Source organism: Aquarana catesbeiana, linkage group LG01 (genome assembly GCF_042186555.1).
Source record: "Aquarana catesbeiana isolate 2022-GZ linkage group LG01, ASM4218655v1, whole genome shotgun sequence".
NCBI classification, from domain to species: Eukaryota; Metazoa; Chordata; class Amphibia; order Anura; family Ranidae; genus Aquarana; species Aquarana catesbeiana.
In genome coordinates, this window is record NC_133324.1 from 855,377,532 (window position 1) to 855,393,598 (window position 16,067).

General features: G+C 42.6%; 1 protein-coding gene across 3 annotated transcripts in view; it reads right to left on the minus strand.

Moving 5' to 3' along the window:
- TBC1D19 (TBC1 domain family member 19) overlaps nucleotides 1-16,067 on the minus strand; it is a 293,521-nt gene that overhangs the window by 21,432 nt on the left and 256,022 nt on the right. For all 3 annotated transcript variants that reach the window (XM_073609088.1, XM_073609081.1, XM_073609095.1), the window contains 4 exons: nucleotides 15,185-15,294; nucleotides 13,380-13,471; nucleotides 9,910-10,025; nucleotides 780-850 (listed from right to left, as the gene is read on the minus strand). In XM_073609088.1, the coding sequence (XP_073465189.1) occupies nucleotides 780-850; nucleotides 9,910-10,025; nucleotides 13,380-13,471; nucleotides 15,185-15,294 (389 nt within the window). The remainder of the gene's footprint in view (nucleotides 1-779; nucleotides 851-9,909; nucleotides 10,026-13,379; nucleotides 13,472-15,184; nucleotides 15,295-16,067) is intronic.

Sequence of the window (16,067 nt, forward strand, 5' to 3'; positions counted from 1 at the left end):
TCTTAGAGCTTTGCTGCCAGTGTCCAATCTCCTGAAGGGAGCATCATAACCCAGAGTCTCAGAATACCTGCCACCTGTGTCCCTTAATGAATGTTTAAGGAAAAACTGTTTCTATAAAATGTGAAATGATAAAAAAAAAAAAAAGAAATTACTCTCCTGGGTGATATTATTGAAGTAGTAAGAGAAGTCACACTATTACAGGATCAGATGATAATATAAATAATACAAGGGGAAAACAAAAAACATGCTGTTAATGCTATTGACAGACTGCATGTAATTTTTGGTTTTGTTGATTTTAAGTAGCTAGCCCAATGGACTTCTATTGCACAAACTGCTTTAATACAAGCAACAGAGAGGGACTCAGAGGTTACAGTTGTGTTCACAGCAAAGTGAATAAAAACCTCACTTGGCTTTCTGAATCTAGTTTTTATGAGCACCACATAAACTCTGCAATTTCAGTAATGCCATCTGTAAAACTTCTTGGTCTGGACATATTCATGGTGAACTCAAGGCACTTGACCTCATCAGTGCAGACAGTATTAATTAAATGGCATGTAAGCTAAAGAGCGGAGGAAAATATCCTGGTGCTATGCATTCTATACCACTTGTCAACAGGTGTAAACGATTGCATTTTATTAGAACTTCATTTGGGTTTGTAGCCAGACTAAAAATCGAGGCAGGGAAGCATGCATTACTTGAGAGGAACAGGGTGATCTCAAATTACTGCACTTGGCAATGTGTCAGGAACTATTTCCATCTCTAGAGAAACTTATCCTTACTTCAGCAGCAGCCAGTGATGTCACCTCCATCAGGTTCATTGCTCGGAAAGCAAACACAGCAGCTGCCAGCACTGCAAGAGAATGTGGAACATTTCAACTGCTGACCTACTAATTATCATTAGAAATAATTCATCATTTCTGCTCTGAGCTGTGAAATACACGTATCCATACAATACTACAGATGTCCGCAGCCAGCAGAATGAACATCCTGTGCATCTGAGTAAATAGAGCATAGTGATGGCTCACAGCAGTTGTAGAATTACCGGTCTCAAATGTCACAGGCTGACTGAGGACTCTGTGAGGAAAAAAGGGAGTTGTAGTTCAATAATAAAACTATGTGTAATACCAAGATAAGGAATAAATGACATACTTACCATGGTTGGTGCTCACAACAGATCAGCTGGCAGCGAAAATCCTACTTCATCCTCTCAGCTGCTGCCATTTAGTCAAATTACTAATTCAAGGGGAATGCTTAAGTGACAATTCTGACCTCTCATTCCATTACAGATGAAAACCTGAGGGTGAGGTTGTCTCTTCTACCTTCTACTGTTAAAGACCACCACTATTAGCAATAACCTGGTATGACACTATAACCCACCCCAAAAAGAATCTTTAGTATTTGGAAGAATGCTCTTTAAGGCTAGGTTCAAACCTGTGCGGGTGGTGCAGCTGCGGGACCTGTACAAATTCCCGCAGCTGCAACCACCCGCACAGTGAAACGCAGGAATCGTGGGCGGGTGACATTAATCCTAATGGCATGCCGCCTGCACTGGAAATCGTACCCGCACTGGGAACCGCGTTATACTTGTGGATCCCATGCGGGCTGTGATTTCCAAAGCAGTGCATGGACTTCTTTCCTGCATTTCATGGGGCACGGCCGCCCATTCAAATGAATGGACTGTTGTGCCTGAGCAAGTGTGAACATAGCCTAATTATTATAGCATTAAAGTGAATTTAAACCTAACAGTAAAAAGTTAATATATGGCTGTTTACCAAGCTTGCAACTTAGATTTGTGCCTGCATTCATTTTTTTGGTGATCTTTTTCTCTTTATTTTACCCGGTGATCCTGCCAATAAAACACTTCCTGTCCAAGGATGACAACACTCACCCACTGTATTGTATCTATATTGGAGCAGTGTTGTCACACTAGGACAGAAAGTGTGTTAGGGCACACCTCTCTTTTTCATACCCCCATACCTTAGCTCAATGTCCACATGGAAAGCTGGGAACAATATTAGCAGGCAGAGAGCCCGGAAAGTTCTAAGCCGACAAGATTTCAGGTAGGATCAACAGGTATATTTGCATTTATCGAACAGATATATCAAAACACTTTCAGTGGTTTATTCAACAGGCCAAAAGGGAGCAAGTGAGGTCCCTTTCACACTGGTTCGCTTCAAACCTGACAGTAAAACACTGATCGCTTTTGTAGTGCTTTTTAAAGGGCACGTGACTCAAAAACTGCACCAAAAATGCTGTGGGTGTTTTTAAGGCACTTCCCATTAGTTTCAATAAGGAGGAGCGTTTTTTTAGCTCCCCAAACATGCTCCAATCAGGATTTTTTTTAACTGCACCGCAAGCACACTGCCCCGGTATGAAATAGATTTTAAAAGGGAAGTATTTTTCTTGAGCTTTTCAGGCACTTTTTTTTTTTTTTTTAACGCAAAAGCACTTGAAAAACTCCTCAGTGTGAAAGGGGCCTAAGAGTAATTAATTGTTAAGGTTTACATACACTTTACATTTGCTATATTACCAAAGATTTGTTCATTTCAGAAACTATTTTTCCATCATTTGAGAACCAAACCTTGAGATATTGATAAAAGGATTGGGAGATTTTTTTTTTTCATTTTTTAATAAACACTTGTTAAAATTTTAACATATAATTGAATAAATACACAATATTCAGTAAAAATATCTCACATCTTTGAAAAACTTCTGGGTAACAACCCTCTGTGGCAGCTACATAGCCCCATACATTCTAACAGTATGACCAAACTTTATAATACCTGTTTATTTAAATAGCATATTGATATTCACAATGTACTATTATTATTATCTTCCTAAAGTTACTTCTGAAAGGGAAGGAAATAAGAAGGTAAAAAATAGATAGCTGTAGCTGTATATACTATAAATTTATTTATTGTGTGGAACACTTTACCATTTATTTCATGTTTTATTGCTATGAAAACAATTTTTTTTCAGAGCACACATTGGCAAAGTCTTGTCTCCTTTTAACTTGATTTGGGTAGCATGGACAGAATAGGGCAAAATATCAGACGTCTCATATTGTGTCTAAAGCCATTTCTCTACACCTCCATTTACTGTCCCTGGGCACATAAACTCATGCAACACCAGAACTACATCCCTAGACATACTTTTCCACACTGCGCACCCAAAGCTTTGAAATGGGAGTATTCTGATGACCACAGACATTGTTTAAGGTTGGTGTGTACAGGGTCTTGGATCAGTGGTTCTTCAGCCCATAAGTCATCTGTGACATCTGTAGTCCAAACTAATTTATTCTTTTTCTAGGTTTTCCCTTTTTTTTTAGTTTAAATTGTTACGGTCTAACTAATTCTTGCAAAAAATGCAATGTAAAATATGTTCTATTTAATGTCACAAAATGTTTTTGCCATAAATATATCAGATAGATGGGTTGGGATGTCTTTTGTGAAGTCTTGGGGTGAAAAATGCTTACTGTTGCTTTTGGTTAGGCACACACAGGCAAAATTTTTGCTACGGGAATATCCCGCAATTAATAGATTGCGACACATAGGCAACAATGGAGTCCAGCATGTAATAGCGTATAATTGGCAATAGCACAAGTCTCCAAAATTAGAATTATTATTACTACATACAATTACAATTGTTGAAATCTCTAGTGATCAATATAGAGAAAAATGCAGACTTAGATGAGCCCACTGTCGATCATATACTTTAAATACAGTGACAAAAGAAAAGATCTTCCGCAGAAACTCAAAGGTAATCTATGTCCTAGGTGAAAAACAAGTAAAAGCAAACAGGGTGAAGGAAAGTTTTAAAAAACGGTTACATTTAATAAACAATTAAAAACAAAATATTGCTTGTAATCATTCATCTTGGCCCCATTCACACTTGAAAATGGGGCTTTAAGCAATTACATGCGGGACACCCAGCATGGATTCCTTGTAATCAGGGCCATCCTAATGGGCGGGCACACCTGGGCTCTGCCCAGGAGCCCCAGCTGCATGGGGGCCCCTGCACTTTCCCCAAAGCAGCTGCTCCTTGAGCCCACGCTGACTGGAAATTGGGGGCCCCATGATGGTACTGAGAGTGATGGATACACAGGGGAGGCAGGCTGGCAGCGGTGCTGTGCAGAACAATGCCTATTTCACAGCCAGCAGGGCGGGGCTGGAGCGCCAGTGATGCTCTGACCCCGCCCCATGCAGCTTAAATGCTCGAGACTCGGAGGCTGCAAGGTAGGAGCTGGAGTGGGAGCTGCTGAGTCGGCACTGAGAGCCCACCTGCGGAAGTGGCATTTCCAGCACTGTTTGCACCGAAGGGCTTGGAATTCCCGGAGGGATGTTCCCTCCTCTGCCCCTCCTTCTGCCTGCATGACTTGATTGGTATAGGCGAGTCCTTGTCGCAGTGCTGGAGGTGGGCACAAGTTCAAAAGTTCACATGCACTGCATCTCTACTGAAAAAAGGGGGTACTACATGGATGGAATAATTTTGCTGGGGGATATCAAGGGTGTATGGGAGAAAACAAGGCCGAGAGGGGGGATCTGGGGTGTATAGGGGTAGCAATGCTTGGGGTATCTTGGGTGGCTATAGTGCTAGAGGTATCAGGGATGTAGAGAGGCCACAGTGTAGGGGGTATCAGGGATGTAGTGGGGTCACAATACAAGGGGTATCTTATGGTATATGATAACAGTGCTGGGGGGATATCTGGGGTGTAGAGGGATCTGAGTGCTGGGGGGATATCTGGGGTGTAGAGGGGTCAGCGTGCTGGGGGGATATCTGGGGTGTAGAGGGGTCAGCATGCTGGGGGGATATCTGGGGTGTAGAGGGGTCAGCGTGCTAGGGGGATATCTGGGGTGTAGAGGGGTCAGCATGCTGGGGGGATATCGAAGGTGTAGAGGGGCCATAGTGCTCGGGAGGTATTTGGGGTTGACAATCCAGGGGGTGTGGAGGTGGTAACAGGGTAACAATAGTAGGGGGAAACCTGGTGTGTGTGTGTGTGTGTGTGTGTGTGTGTGTGTGTGTGGGGGGGGTGTTTCTGGTTGGGCGGAGTTAGGAGTGCTGGATATGTACAAGATGTATGTAGAGGGGTTACAATATTGGGGGTATCTGAGGCCCTGTCAGGCTGGATGGTGCCTCATGATTTTTATTGGCAGCCGTGTCTATACTTGTTACAACTATTCTGAGCATCATTCTAGCAGATATATTATATGCACAGGACAGCTTTGTTACTATGTTTGTAGTATTTTCCCACTGTTTCTTTGCTGTACAGAATGATTGTTCATGTAGTTAAAGCGGAGCTCCACCCAAAAGAGGAAGCTCCGCTTGTCTGCCTCCTGCTTACTTGTTGTCTGTTTACCCATGCTGTTTCCATTTTAGGGGCCCCAGAGCATTACTTTGCCCAGGGGCCCATGATGCTATTAAGACGGCACTGCTTGTACTCACAATCAAACAAAAGATTTCCCAGCACACTTACTAGTGAGCCTGCAAAACAACCAAATTGACCCTGTCTAACAGTTTACATTAAAACAGAGGAATTTGTTTGCACACATTTGCAAATATATGTGTAAGCCGCAGTGCCCACACCAAGGGACCTCTGTATATACTGCAGTCTTAACTCTAAATTTCCAGAGCCTCCATAGCAGTGCCGATCCTGACCTCCCTGGGGCCCTAAGCAAAATTCTGCTAAGGGGCCCTCTACCTGATCCGTGATGCCGTGAGCTATGTAAACCATTTGTCATTGCCACACAGTCACACTTGAGACTTCAGTGCTCCCAATACAATCCTCCCTCATTCAGGGTCCTCAGAGAGCCCCCCCTTACACCAGGGTCCCCAGAGAGCCCCCCCTTACACCAGGGTCCCCAGAGAGCCCCCCTTTACACCAGGGTCCCCAGAGAGCCCCCCCTCACACCAGGGTCCCAAGAGAGCCTCCCCTTACATTAGTGTCTCCAGAGAGCCTTCTCTCTTACATCAGTGTCCCCAAAGGGCCCCTTCCTTACATTAGTGTCCCTAGAAAGCCCCCCCTCTTACATCAGGGTCCCCAAACAGCTGACTCCTCCCCCTTGCAGAGGTTTCCCTGTACCTGGCTGGTGGAGGTGGGAGGCGGCAATCGGCAGCTCTATGGTGTCCACAGGCAGGGGGATTTCCCTGGGGCTAGTAGTTCTATCTCCGAATGTATACAGCGGAGAGGGGAGGGGCCTCTGACCTGGGCATCAGCAACAGTGTTCAAGCAGGGTGAAAGTGAAACTGATACCTGCCCGGGTCAGAGGCCCCTCTCTTCTCCTCTCCACTGTATACACTGACACTCGAGAGAATACTACAAGCCCCAGGGAGATCCCGCCGCCCACAGAGGCAATATAGAGCTGCCAATCGCCGTCTTCCACCTCCTCCCACCTCTCCCCACTGCACTCTAAACGGCCAGCCAGAGGTGCAGGGGGGGATGCTGGGTCTTGGGGGCCCACCCACAGTGGTATAACGGATGGGACCAGTCGCAAATGCGACTGCAACGACTCCTAACGTTCCGGCACTGGATGTTGTAAACAATAATTGACGCGCTATGACACGAGGGGAAGGCGGGGCCTTGAGTAATTTGCGGGGCCCTACGCAGCTTGCGTAGTGAGCGTATAGGGCGGATCGGCTCTGCTCCATAGTAGGAGCACATATAAGAATGGATAGAATGAGGGCAAGTATGCCTCCACCTCTCCTTAAAAGCACAGGGATGCACGTGACGTCCAGCAATAGCACAATGGCAGCGAAGGCATCCAATGCACATCACAAACACACAGATTTAGAACCGCAGTATATACAGAGGTCCCTTGGCGTAGGCACTGCAGCTTATGTATATATTTACAAATGCGTGAAAACAAAACCCTCCGTTTTTAATGTAAACTGTTAGACAGGGACAATTTGGTTGTTTTGCAGGCTAGCTGGTAAGTGTGCTGGGAAATTCTTTGTTTGCGATGTACTTTGCCCTTCCATGTGCATCCTGCTGCAAAGGCCATTTATAAGTTGGGGTGGTTGCCACTTTTTTGTACAGAGGAATTCCTTGTGATCAGCTGCAGGCGAAAACCCTATTGAAAGCAAAGGGAGTCAGACAGATCCTACAGCTAATTGTGGTCCCTTGCATGTAATCACTTAAGCAGCAATTACCTGCGAGTTATTGGCCCTGGACTCAGACTGTGTCCACGGCAGATCATTCGCAGGTAATCACTCCATGGGAGATTACATGTGAGCAGCTGTAATTCGTTTTCAGGAGCTGTCTGTCTCCCACTGCTTTTAATGCTTCTATCCCCAGCTAAATTAGCGGGAACCCCCGATGGGTCTCCTGCACATAACAGCTAAGGCTCCATTTGCAAGTAGAGGTCTAAATGTACTTTTTCATTTATGGGTGACAGATTACATAATAGATTATGTCATGTGTGTTATTCTTCTATACTTTTATGTGCCCTAGGTGAAGATGGTTAAAACACATTGTTTTACATACTGTATTCTAATCATAGGTAAGAAAAAACAGATTATTGTCTGGATCAGTGGAATGTAGAGTATATGAGTAAACAGCTGGGAAATCCAGCAATGGAGGAAATAGAGGGGAGAAAGTGGTTTCTGAAACACGCAAGGTTTGTAGTACACACAGAGAAGGCAGACTGCTGTTAAAATGCCATCCAGCAGACACCAGCTACCATCTGGAGTGATCATTCATACGTGTCCTCCAGCTGACACCTCACGCATGACTCACTTTGCCAATTAGCAAACTTCTACGTGAATGAGATATGCAAGGACCTTTTCCAAACATTAATAAAGCAGACTGATATCATACTATCTTAAATTAAATGGCGGCTTGCAGATGTTAAGAAAATTAGAATTGAACTTTTAGTATAAAAGGGAACCTGTCATGATAGCTGTAACTGCCTGACTCCCTAATGGTTCTAGTACTGGGACAGATTGGACCTTTGCAGCACCCCACAAGGTGACACGCATCATGTTCACTAACTAGCAAAACTTGAGGAAGTCAGGAAGTTGTAGCCTGCTGAACTGGCCAAGATTCGAACTGTGTATTGCTGGCCTTAGCCATGACAGGCAAAAGCCATGGGACTCTAGTCATGCTGCTAAATCTGCAGTTTGAAAAAATATATTTCCACAAATGTATCTATCAAAACATGTCATTCTGAATTCTGCTTATACACTCTTCTGATTCACATGTCCTCAGAAATATAATCCATTATCATCCACTTCTCAAGTCACTCCACTACCCCAGCCTGCTCACTGCACTATTAAGTAGCTTTGCCACACTGCTCCACCACAGCTGTCATTATTATACTATACTGTACCAACCAGGGGCGGCCCGTCCATGGGTGCCGCCCCTATCCATCGCCACCTCCTCTATACATACGTCCGGCCCCTTTCAGGACGCCAGATGCATGAATTCCAATGCGGGATGGGTGTTTTTTTGAAGCACCTTATTAGAGCTAGAGACTCTAATAGGCTTCAAAAAATGATGGGCTCAGGGCGCAGTGAATGCGCTAAGAGCCCACCCAGGTGTGTTACAACAGCGAATGAATATTCACTATTAACTATTGTAATACTGACCCTCCTACTGGCCAATCAGCAAGTGGGTCTTGAGACCCATCACCCCGATTGGCTGAAAGGAGAGGCAATCTACACAGACCTACCGGATAGTACAGCCAGTACGGTGACTGGACTTACCTGTAGAATACCTTACTTTACTGGCAATATAGTTAGGTTACCTCCATGCCCACAGTCTGTGATTACACAAGTGTCAATATAGCACACCTGATACAAGGCAAACAGCAAAGTACTAACACTAAATGCAATAGATTACATTTAGGGCTCATTCACATTGGAAAGCAGTGCAGGAAACCTGCGTTCCATGCATGTTTCCTGAATTGTGTTCAAAACACACTGGGTGTGCGATCTGCTGCCGGTGTCAATTTAATCCTAACAACACTACAAATACATTGCATTTGCCTGCACTGGATCGAAAGCTATCACATTAACATGCAATCCAGTGCACTGCCTTTGCGATTTCAGCCCAGTTAAATGAATGGGCGGAAAATCGCACCTTACTGAGTCAAACAGGAATTGCACAGGAACGCTGATCACGTTTCCTGTGTGATTCAGGTGTGAATCAGCCTTTACTGATTTAAAGAGGAATTCCAGGCATGGATACTTCATACATAGTTACATTGGTCAAACTTGGGAGAGGATTCCCCCATCCACATTGAATGTGCGGATGGTGGAATTGGGTCTTTTTTTTTTTCTTTTCGTTTAACCTACTGGTTGAAGGAAAAGAAAAAAAAAAAAAAGAGTTATCATTATCTATGGGCTGCCTTACCCTCTCAATTTGCCCTGGTGACTGTTATCCACATAAGTCAAAATTCTGAGTGTTTACCAGAACAGGAATAGAGGGGAAATGTGGGCACCAATTATGGTGACTACTGTTGTAGCTATGGGACAGGAAGTGAAGAGAAATCCCCCAATGGACACAGACGGTAAAAAAAAAAAAAAAACACAGGGGTTATAACTGTCCCTTAATCTATCCAAAATTTTTTTTTTAAATGTTTTGCCTTCAGTTCTATTTAGAGAGTCACAAACTCACAGCCCGGCGTTAAAAATAAAAACAGGAAACAGGCACCCAAAGACTGCTGAACCTCCATGCGTCCCATAACACGCTTCAACATCTTCCTTCATATTTTCTACTGACTACAATTACTTCTCGTTCTTTAATTCTTCATTTATTTAGACAAAGCACAAGAGATTTGCTGAACCTGGAGTGAATCTCTCCCTGTTTACATAATATTTTTGTTAGCAACAGAGCAATACGTGGCTTGCTATGGATTTCGTTAACAAACATTAATAATACAAATAGTAAATAATGAAACCAGATAATCCTACCAGCAAGAATTTCCAAGGAATTGTAGCCAAGGATTCTGTCCCACAATAGCAGCAGCTGATCGGTAGCCAGATAGCCAGAAAATGCTCGAACCATCCACTTGAACGAGATGCGTAAACTGAAACAGCAAACAAATAAAAAAAGGAGGTCAACTTTTAAAGCCCAACTCAGAGAAATTTCATGGAAAACTGGAAAATTCACCCTTGCAGAATGGCTGCGTCTCCACTGCAAGGGTTTACTGCTTGTTTATTCTAGGGAAGCGTAAAAGCACTTTTACTTACCCGATCCTCCACTTCCCTGGCAGGCAATGCTCCCCTTATGCTCCGATGGTGGACGGTCCCCCTCTGAGTCATAATGTCCAATGTAGGGCTATAGACCCTGCATCAATCTTGAGGAATTCAAGAGCTTAAGCCCCGTACACACAGGCCGAACCCAAGGCGGCATCGACCGGATAAATTAAAAACAGCTCACATTCGGCCCATGTGTATGGCAGCCAGTCCGATAGACGCCGGCTGTATGGCCGGCTCCTGTTGGACGAGCCTGCTAAAAAACCAGCAGCCAACAGCTGAGAGCGCTGATGGGAGTGTTCTGCCGGGGGCCGTCCTCCTGTCAGAACACAACAGCTCACTGGGGAAGATCGCTGTAGTAACTTCGGATCAGTAGTACAGCAGCTCTGACCGAAGCTGACAGGTTTTTTTCGTTCATCCTGCCGGGTTGAATGGAAAAAAACATATAGTATGTACCAGGCTTTAGACCGCTGGAGCATGGGGAAGAGGAGAGAGGACCAGTCTAGCAGCACAGACGAGAGGAGGATTAAGCAAGTTAATTCTTAGGGTTAATTTTCAGTTTTCCTGGAGTTGGACATTAAGTAAAAGCTTTTAAACCTGTATCGTTTTTCATCAATTGCTACATAATGATTATTTATATATATACAGTTGCAATAAAAAGTATGTGAACCCTTTTGGAATGATATGGATTTCTGCACAAATTGGTCAAAAAATGATGATCTTCATCTAAGTCACAACAATAGACAATCACAGTCTGCTTAAACTAATAACACACAAAGAATTAAATGTTACCATGTTTTTATTGAACACATCATGTAAACATTCACAGTGCAGGTGGAAAAAGTATGTGAACCCTTAAATTTAATAACTGGTTTAACCCCCTTTGGCAGCAATAACTTCAAACTCCAAACGTTTCCTCTAGTTGCAGATCAGACGCGCACAACGGTCAGGAGTAATTCTTGACCATTCCTCTTTACAGAACTGTTTCAATTCAGCAATATTCTTGGGATGTCTGGTGTGAATCGCTTTCTTGAGGTCATGCCACAGCATCTCAATCGGGTTGAGGTCAGGACTCTGACTGGGCCACTCTAGAAGGCGTATTTTCTTCTGTTTAAGCGATTCTGTTAATTTATTTCTATGCTTCGGGTCATTGTCCTGTTGCAACACCCATCTTCTGTTGAGCTTCAGCTGGTGGACAGATGGTTAAGTTCTCCTGCAAAATGTCTTGATAAACTTAGGAATTCATTTTTCCTTCGATGTTAGCAATCCATCCAGGCCCTGATGCAGCAAAGCAGCCCCAAACCATGATGCCCCCACCACCATACTTCACAGTTGGGATGAGGTTTTGATGTTGGTGTGCTGTGCCTCTTTTTTCCACACATAGTGTTGTGTTTCTTCCAAACAACTCAACTTTGGTTTCATCTGTCCACAGAATATTTTGCCAGTACTGCTGTGGAACATCCAGGTGCTCTTGTGCAAACTGTAAACGTGCAGAAATGTTTTTTTTGGACAGCAGTGGCTTCCTCTGTGGTATCCTCCCATGAAATCCATTCTTGTTTAGTGTTTTACATATCGTAGATTCGCTAACAGGGATGTTAGCATATGCCAGAGACTTTTGTAAGTCTTTAGCTGACACTCTAGGATTCTTCTTCACCTCATTGACAGACAATTTGCCTTACCGTGGACTGATGAACAGCAAGGCTTTTGGAGATACTTTTATAACCCTTTCCAGCTTTATGCAAGTCATAAATTCTTAATCGTAGGTCTTCGGAGAGCTCTTTTGTGCGAGGCATCATTCATATCAGGCAATGCTTCTTGTGAAAAGCAAACCCAGAACTGGTGTGTGTTTTTTATAGGGCAGGGTAGCTGTAACCAACACCTCCAATCTCATCTCATTGATTGGACTCCAGTTGGCTGATACCTCACTCCAATTAGCTCTTGGAGATCTCATTAGTCAAAGGGTTCACATACTTTTTTCACCTGCGCTGTGAATGTTTACAGGGTGTGTTCAATAAAAACATGGTAACATTTAATTCTTTGTGTGTTAGTTTAAGCAGACTGTGATTGTCTAATTGTCTATTGTTGTGACTTAGATGAAGATCAGATCACATTTTATGACCACTTTGTGCAGAAATCCATATCATTCCAAAAGGGTTCACATACTTATCGCAACTGTGTATATATATATATATATATTGTACACTCACATCAGTCCCTGCCCTCAAGAAGTTTACAATCTAAGGTCCCTAACTCGCATTCATACATATATTATGATCAATTTAGAAAGGAACCAATTAACCTACCAGCAGGTCTTTGGAGGGTGGGAGGAAACCGGAGTACCCGGAGGAAACCCATGCCGGCACAGTTAGTGTTGTGGTTGGGATTCGAACCTATGAACCTAATGCAGCTAGGCAGAAGTGCTAACTCCTTAGCCACTGTGCCGCCTAGCCTTTTCTGCACAACCAATTCAATGGGTTAATTTCTTCAATCTATTTACAGGTCCAGAAGCCTTCAATTTATCTAATGAGTTAATTATATTGGACGATTAAAAAATGGTGCTTATTACCCCAAATAATAAATCACTAATGGCTAAGCATCTTTTTTAGTGCACTGAAGACGCTCTGATTTGTGTTCCTCATAAACTAGTAAGAGTAAGTACTCTCGGTGATTAAGCCAAAGTAAGAACTAAGGCTTCTTTTTGACTAAAGATCACACTGCAGCAGTCTTTGACAAACAATCTGCGGTTGATCAGTTTTCAGAGGGCAGCTAGGCAGCTGCATCCAGATGTTCAGGAGGGGATCGTGCATTCTTAAATGCCTGTGTTTGTTTTTTATGCGAAGGCAATTTTGAATGAAATTAACATGCTGCAATTGTTTGCCTTGTGGTTGCAGCGTGGCTCCATTCACTTGAATGGGAGGGACTGATAAGCTGTACTGCCTGTAAGCTCGACAAGCCAAAAAAAAATGTGCCACAAATCCTAATCCTTTGCATTGTGGTCACAGCATCTATACAGCCCCTTTGCTGTATGTTAGGTCTTGAGTGGTACAATCTAGGCTCAATCACATGTTTTACTGTGTGAAGAAGCCTTAGTTTGCTACAGCTTTTCACATTATAATACATTGACTGCTTTAGGTGATAACACATTGCACCCCCTCCCCTTCCAAAAAAACCCCCCAAAAACCTACGGTTGTGCGCCGATCTCTCGAAGATGATAGAAAAGTTGCGGGAGATGCGTCTGAAGAAGGCTCTCAAACAGCAGACACAGTGACATTATTCCCTACAAAACATAAAGGAATAAAGTTATCTTTGTACTGTAGAACATACAATGGAAAAACACAAATTATAACACTCTACTCAAAGTGCCTAATGATGCTCTATGCCTACCTACATGCTAAAATAAAAGGAAAATACTTTCCTATTCCTATCAAGCTATTATTATTAGTGTGATAGAACACAAAATGTATTCCCTCAGTAACACAATGTAAAAAAAAAAAAAAAAAGGAGGTCAAAAGAAAATATGAAGGCCAAAACCAAGCCTATTAATAGTAGTATTGAGAGAAGATTACCCTCGAATACAATGACAATTTCCATCTAAGACTAATTTGCAATAAGTGTCCATTCACACTTGAGCATTGTGGTAACACATTAAAACATGCATTTTATCACATGATATGATGTACATTGCCATCATACAGCAAAACACAGCAAACAAGGTTTGCATTGTGTTTCATTACTAAAAGTATAGCATTTTTTGTGTGTTGAGGTGTGCTGTCAGCCCATTTAAAGTAACTGGACTGCCCTAACCTAATGCAACAAAGCAACGCGTAGTGGAAAATGGCCCTACATGTTTTTTTGTTTTTTTTTGACAAATAGTTTATTATCAGAGCATTCTAGTATATTAAAGGGCATATAAAATGTAATACCTTACTCTGGTAATTTATTTTACTTATTTAGAGGCCAGCCCACCAGCTTCCCCTATGAGGTGCACCGGTGGTGAGATCTGCCCACCAGAGTAGTCACCTCTGCTTCCCCTGTTGGCAAGTCCTGCTTTTCCTGCTGAATTCTCCATGGTATAAAATATAAGAAGAATTCATTAACATGTGTTATAGTACCATTAGATTGCTAAAACATAAACAAGGCTGGTGGGTTATACCTGAGCTAAAATAGAAGTATTCTTTTTTATTTTGTAAGGATAGACTTTTATAACTATTGGCTATAATTAATTCAATTACTGCTGTTATTCCTGCTGCACTTGTTGATAGTTGGCTGTAAGTCTATAACTGCTGTAATGTGGGCACAGCTTGTTCCTTGATAATGTCCCTTCAGACAGAGTATATAAAGTCTTGGCTTCATGTATTCAAGGGAGGCTGACTTCAGTGAAAGTCAGCCTGGTGCTATTCTGATGCTGTGCTGCTGCTTACATTTAACTCCATTGCCAATAACTTCACAGCCTCAGAGTCTGCCTTTCACTGAAGTCAGCCATATTTCTATATATAAGCATCTGGGCCTTTACAGTCCTCTGTCAGACAAAAGGGGACATTAGGAAGCACTGCGCTTTAAATGACCAAGGTTTCCCAATCAGAGTTCCATGGAACCCTGGGGTTTCTCCAGAGGTTGCTAGGGGTTCCTTAAACAATGAGCAATGTCTGCCTCTCCGATGAGTTCCCCTTTGACATCACTGTTCTTTTTAGCTATCTATACAGTAAGGGGGTAATTCTTCCCAATGATCACAAATGTAAGGAACATTCTTCCCTCTGACCATCACACAAATGTATTATGAATTGCAGATTTGCAGAGTCATTTTTAGCAGGGGTTCTCCGATATCGTAAATATATTTCAAGGGTTCTTCTGTGTGAAAAAGATTGAGAAAGGCTGATCTATACTCTACTGGTTGCTATATAGCAAAATAATCCTATCATTACTTATTAGTCACCCTAGAGTTTTACACACTGCCCGATGTCCTAGTACCCAACGAAACATAGTAACTCACAGATATATGGGAAGAGATGGAGTGGAGGCGAAAAAAGAAGCGCACATACATCTCCCGAAACACTTGATATAGTCTGGCGGGCTCAGGATACAGGAAACATAAAGGGGCAACTGAAAACACAGAAGTTAGAAATACATGAGAATACCAAGAATAGTTCAATTCTTGTACAACATTGTACAAATCAAGTAAGCAATGGCTGATTCCAAAGTTCTGACCTTATATGTTCATTTTGTGAAAAGTAAGAGAGTGCCCTAATACTCCACCCCAACCCATTTATCTACAGCTTCACTGCACTCCCAATCTGCTCCTTCACAGCAGGTACAAATCAAAATGTTCACTCTCCTGCACTATGTGTTAAGTCCCAACCTGTCATCAGACTCTTATCTTGACATGTTAGTATATGTGGATAATGCACACCTCCTTGCCTTCCAAAGACTGGGGGAGTCCAAATGAACTGAAAGCACAGAAGAACACAGAGGGCACATAGGCTTTGTGCATTATCCTCAATACATGTTTTATGTAATAAAAATGGAGGTGAATATACTCACAAACTAGTACTTGTGTCATAGCATTATCATAAAATCATCCGCTTAAATCCATATGTGAAAATCCACAACACTTGTAGTCACATCGGCTAACACGTTTTGAAGGTTTCCCTCTTTCCTCTTCTTCAGAGCCTTGTTTAGATGTCAAGAGTGAGTACACCCCTCACATTTTTGTAAATATTTTATTATATCTTTTCATGTGACAACACTGAAGAAATGACACTTTGCTACAATGTAAAGTAGTGAATGTACAGCTTGTATAACAGTGTAAATTTGCTGTCCCCTCAAAATAACTCAACACACAGCCATTAACGTCTAAACCGTTGGCAACAAAAGTG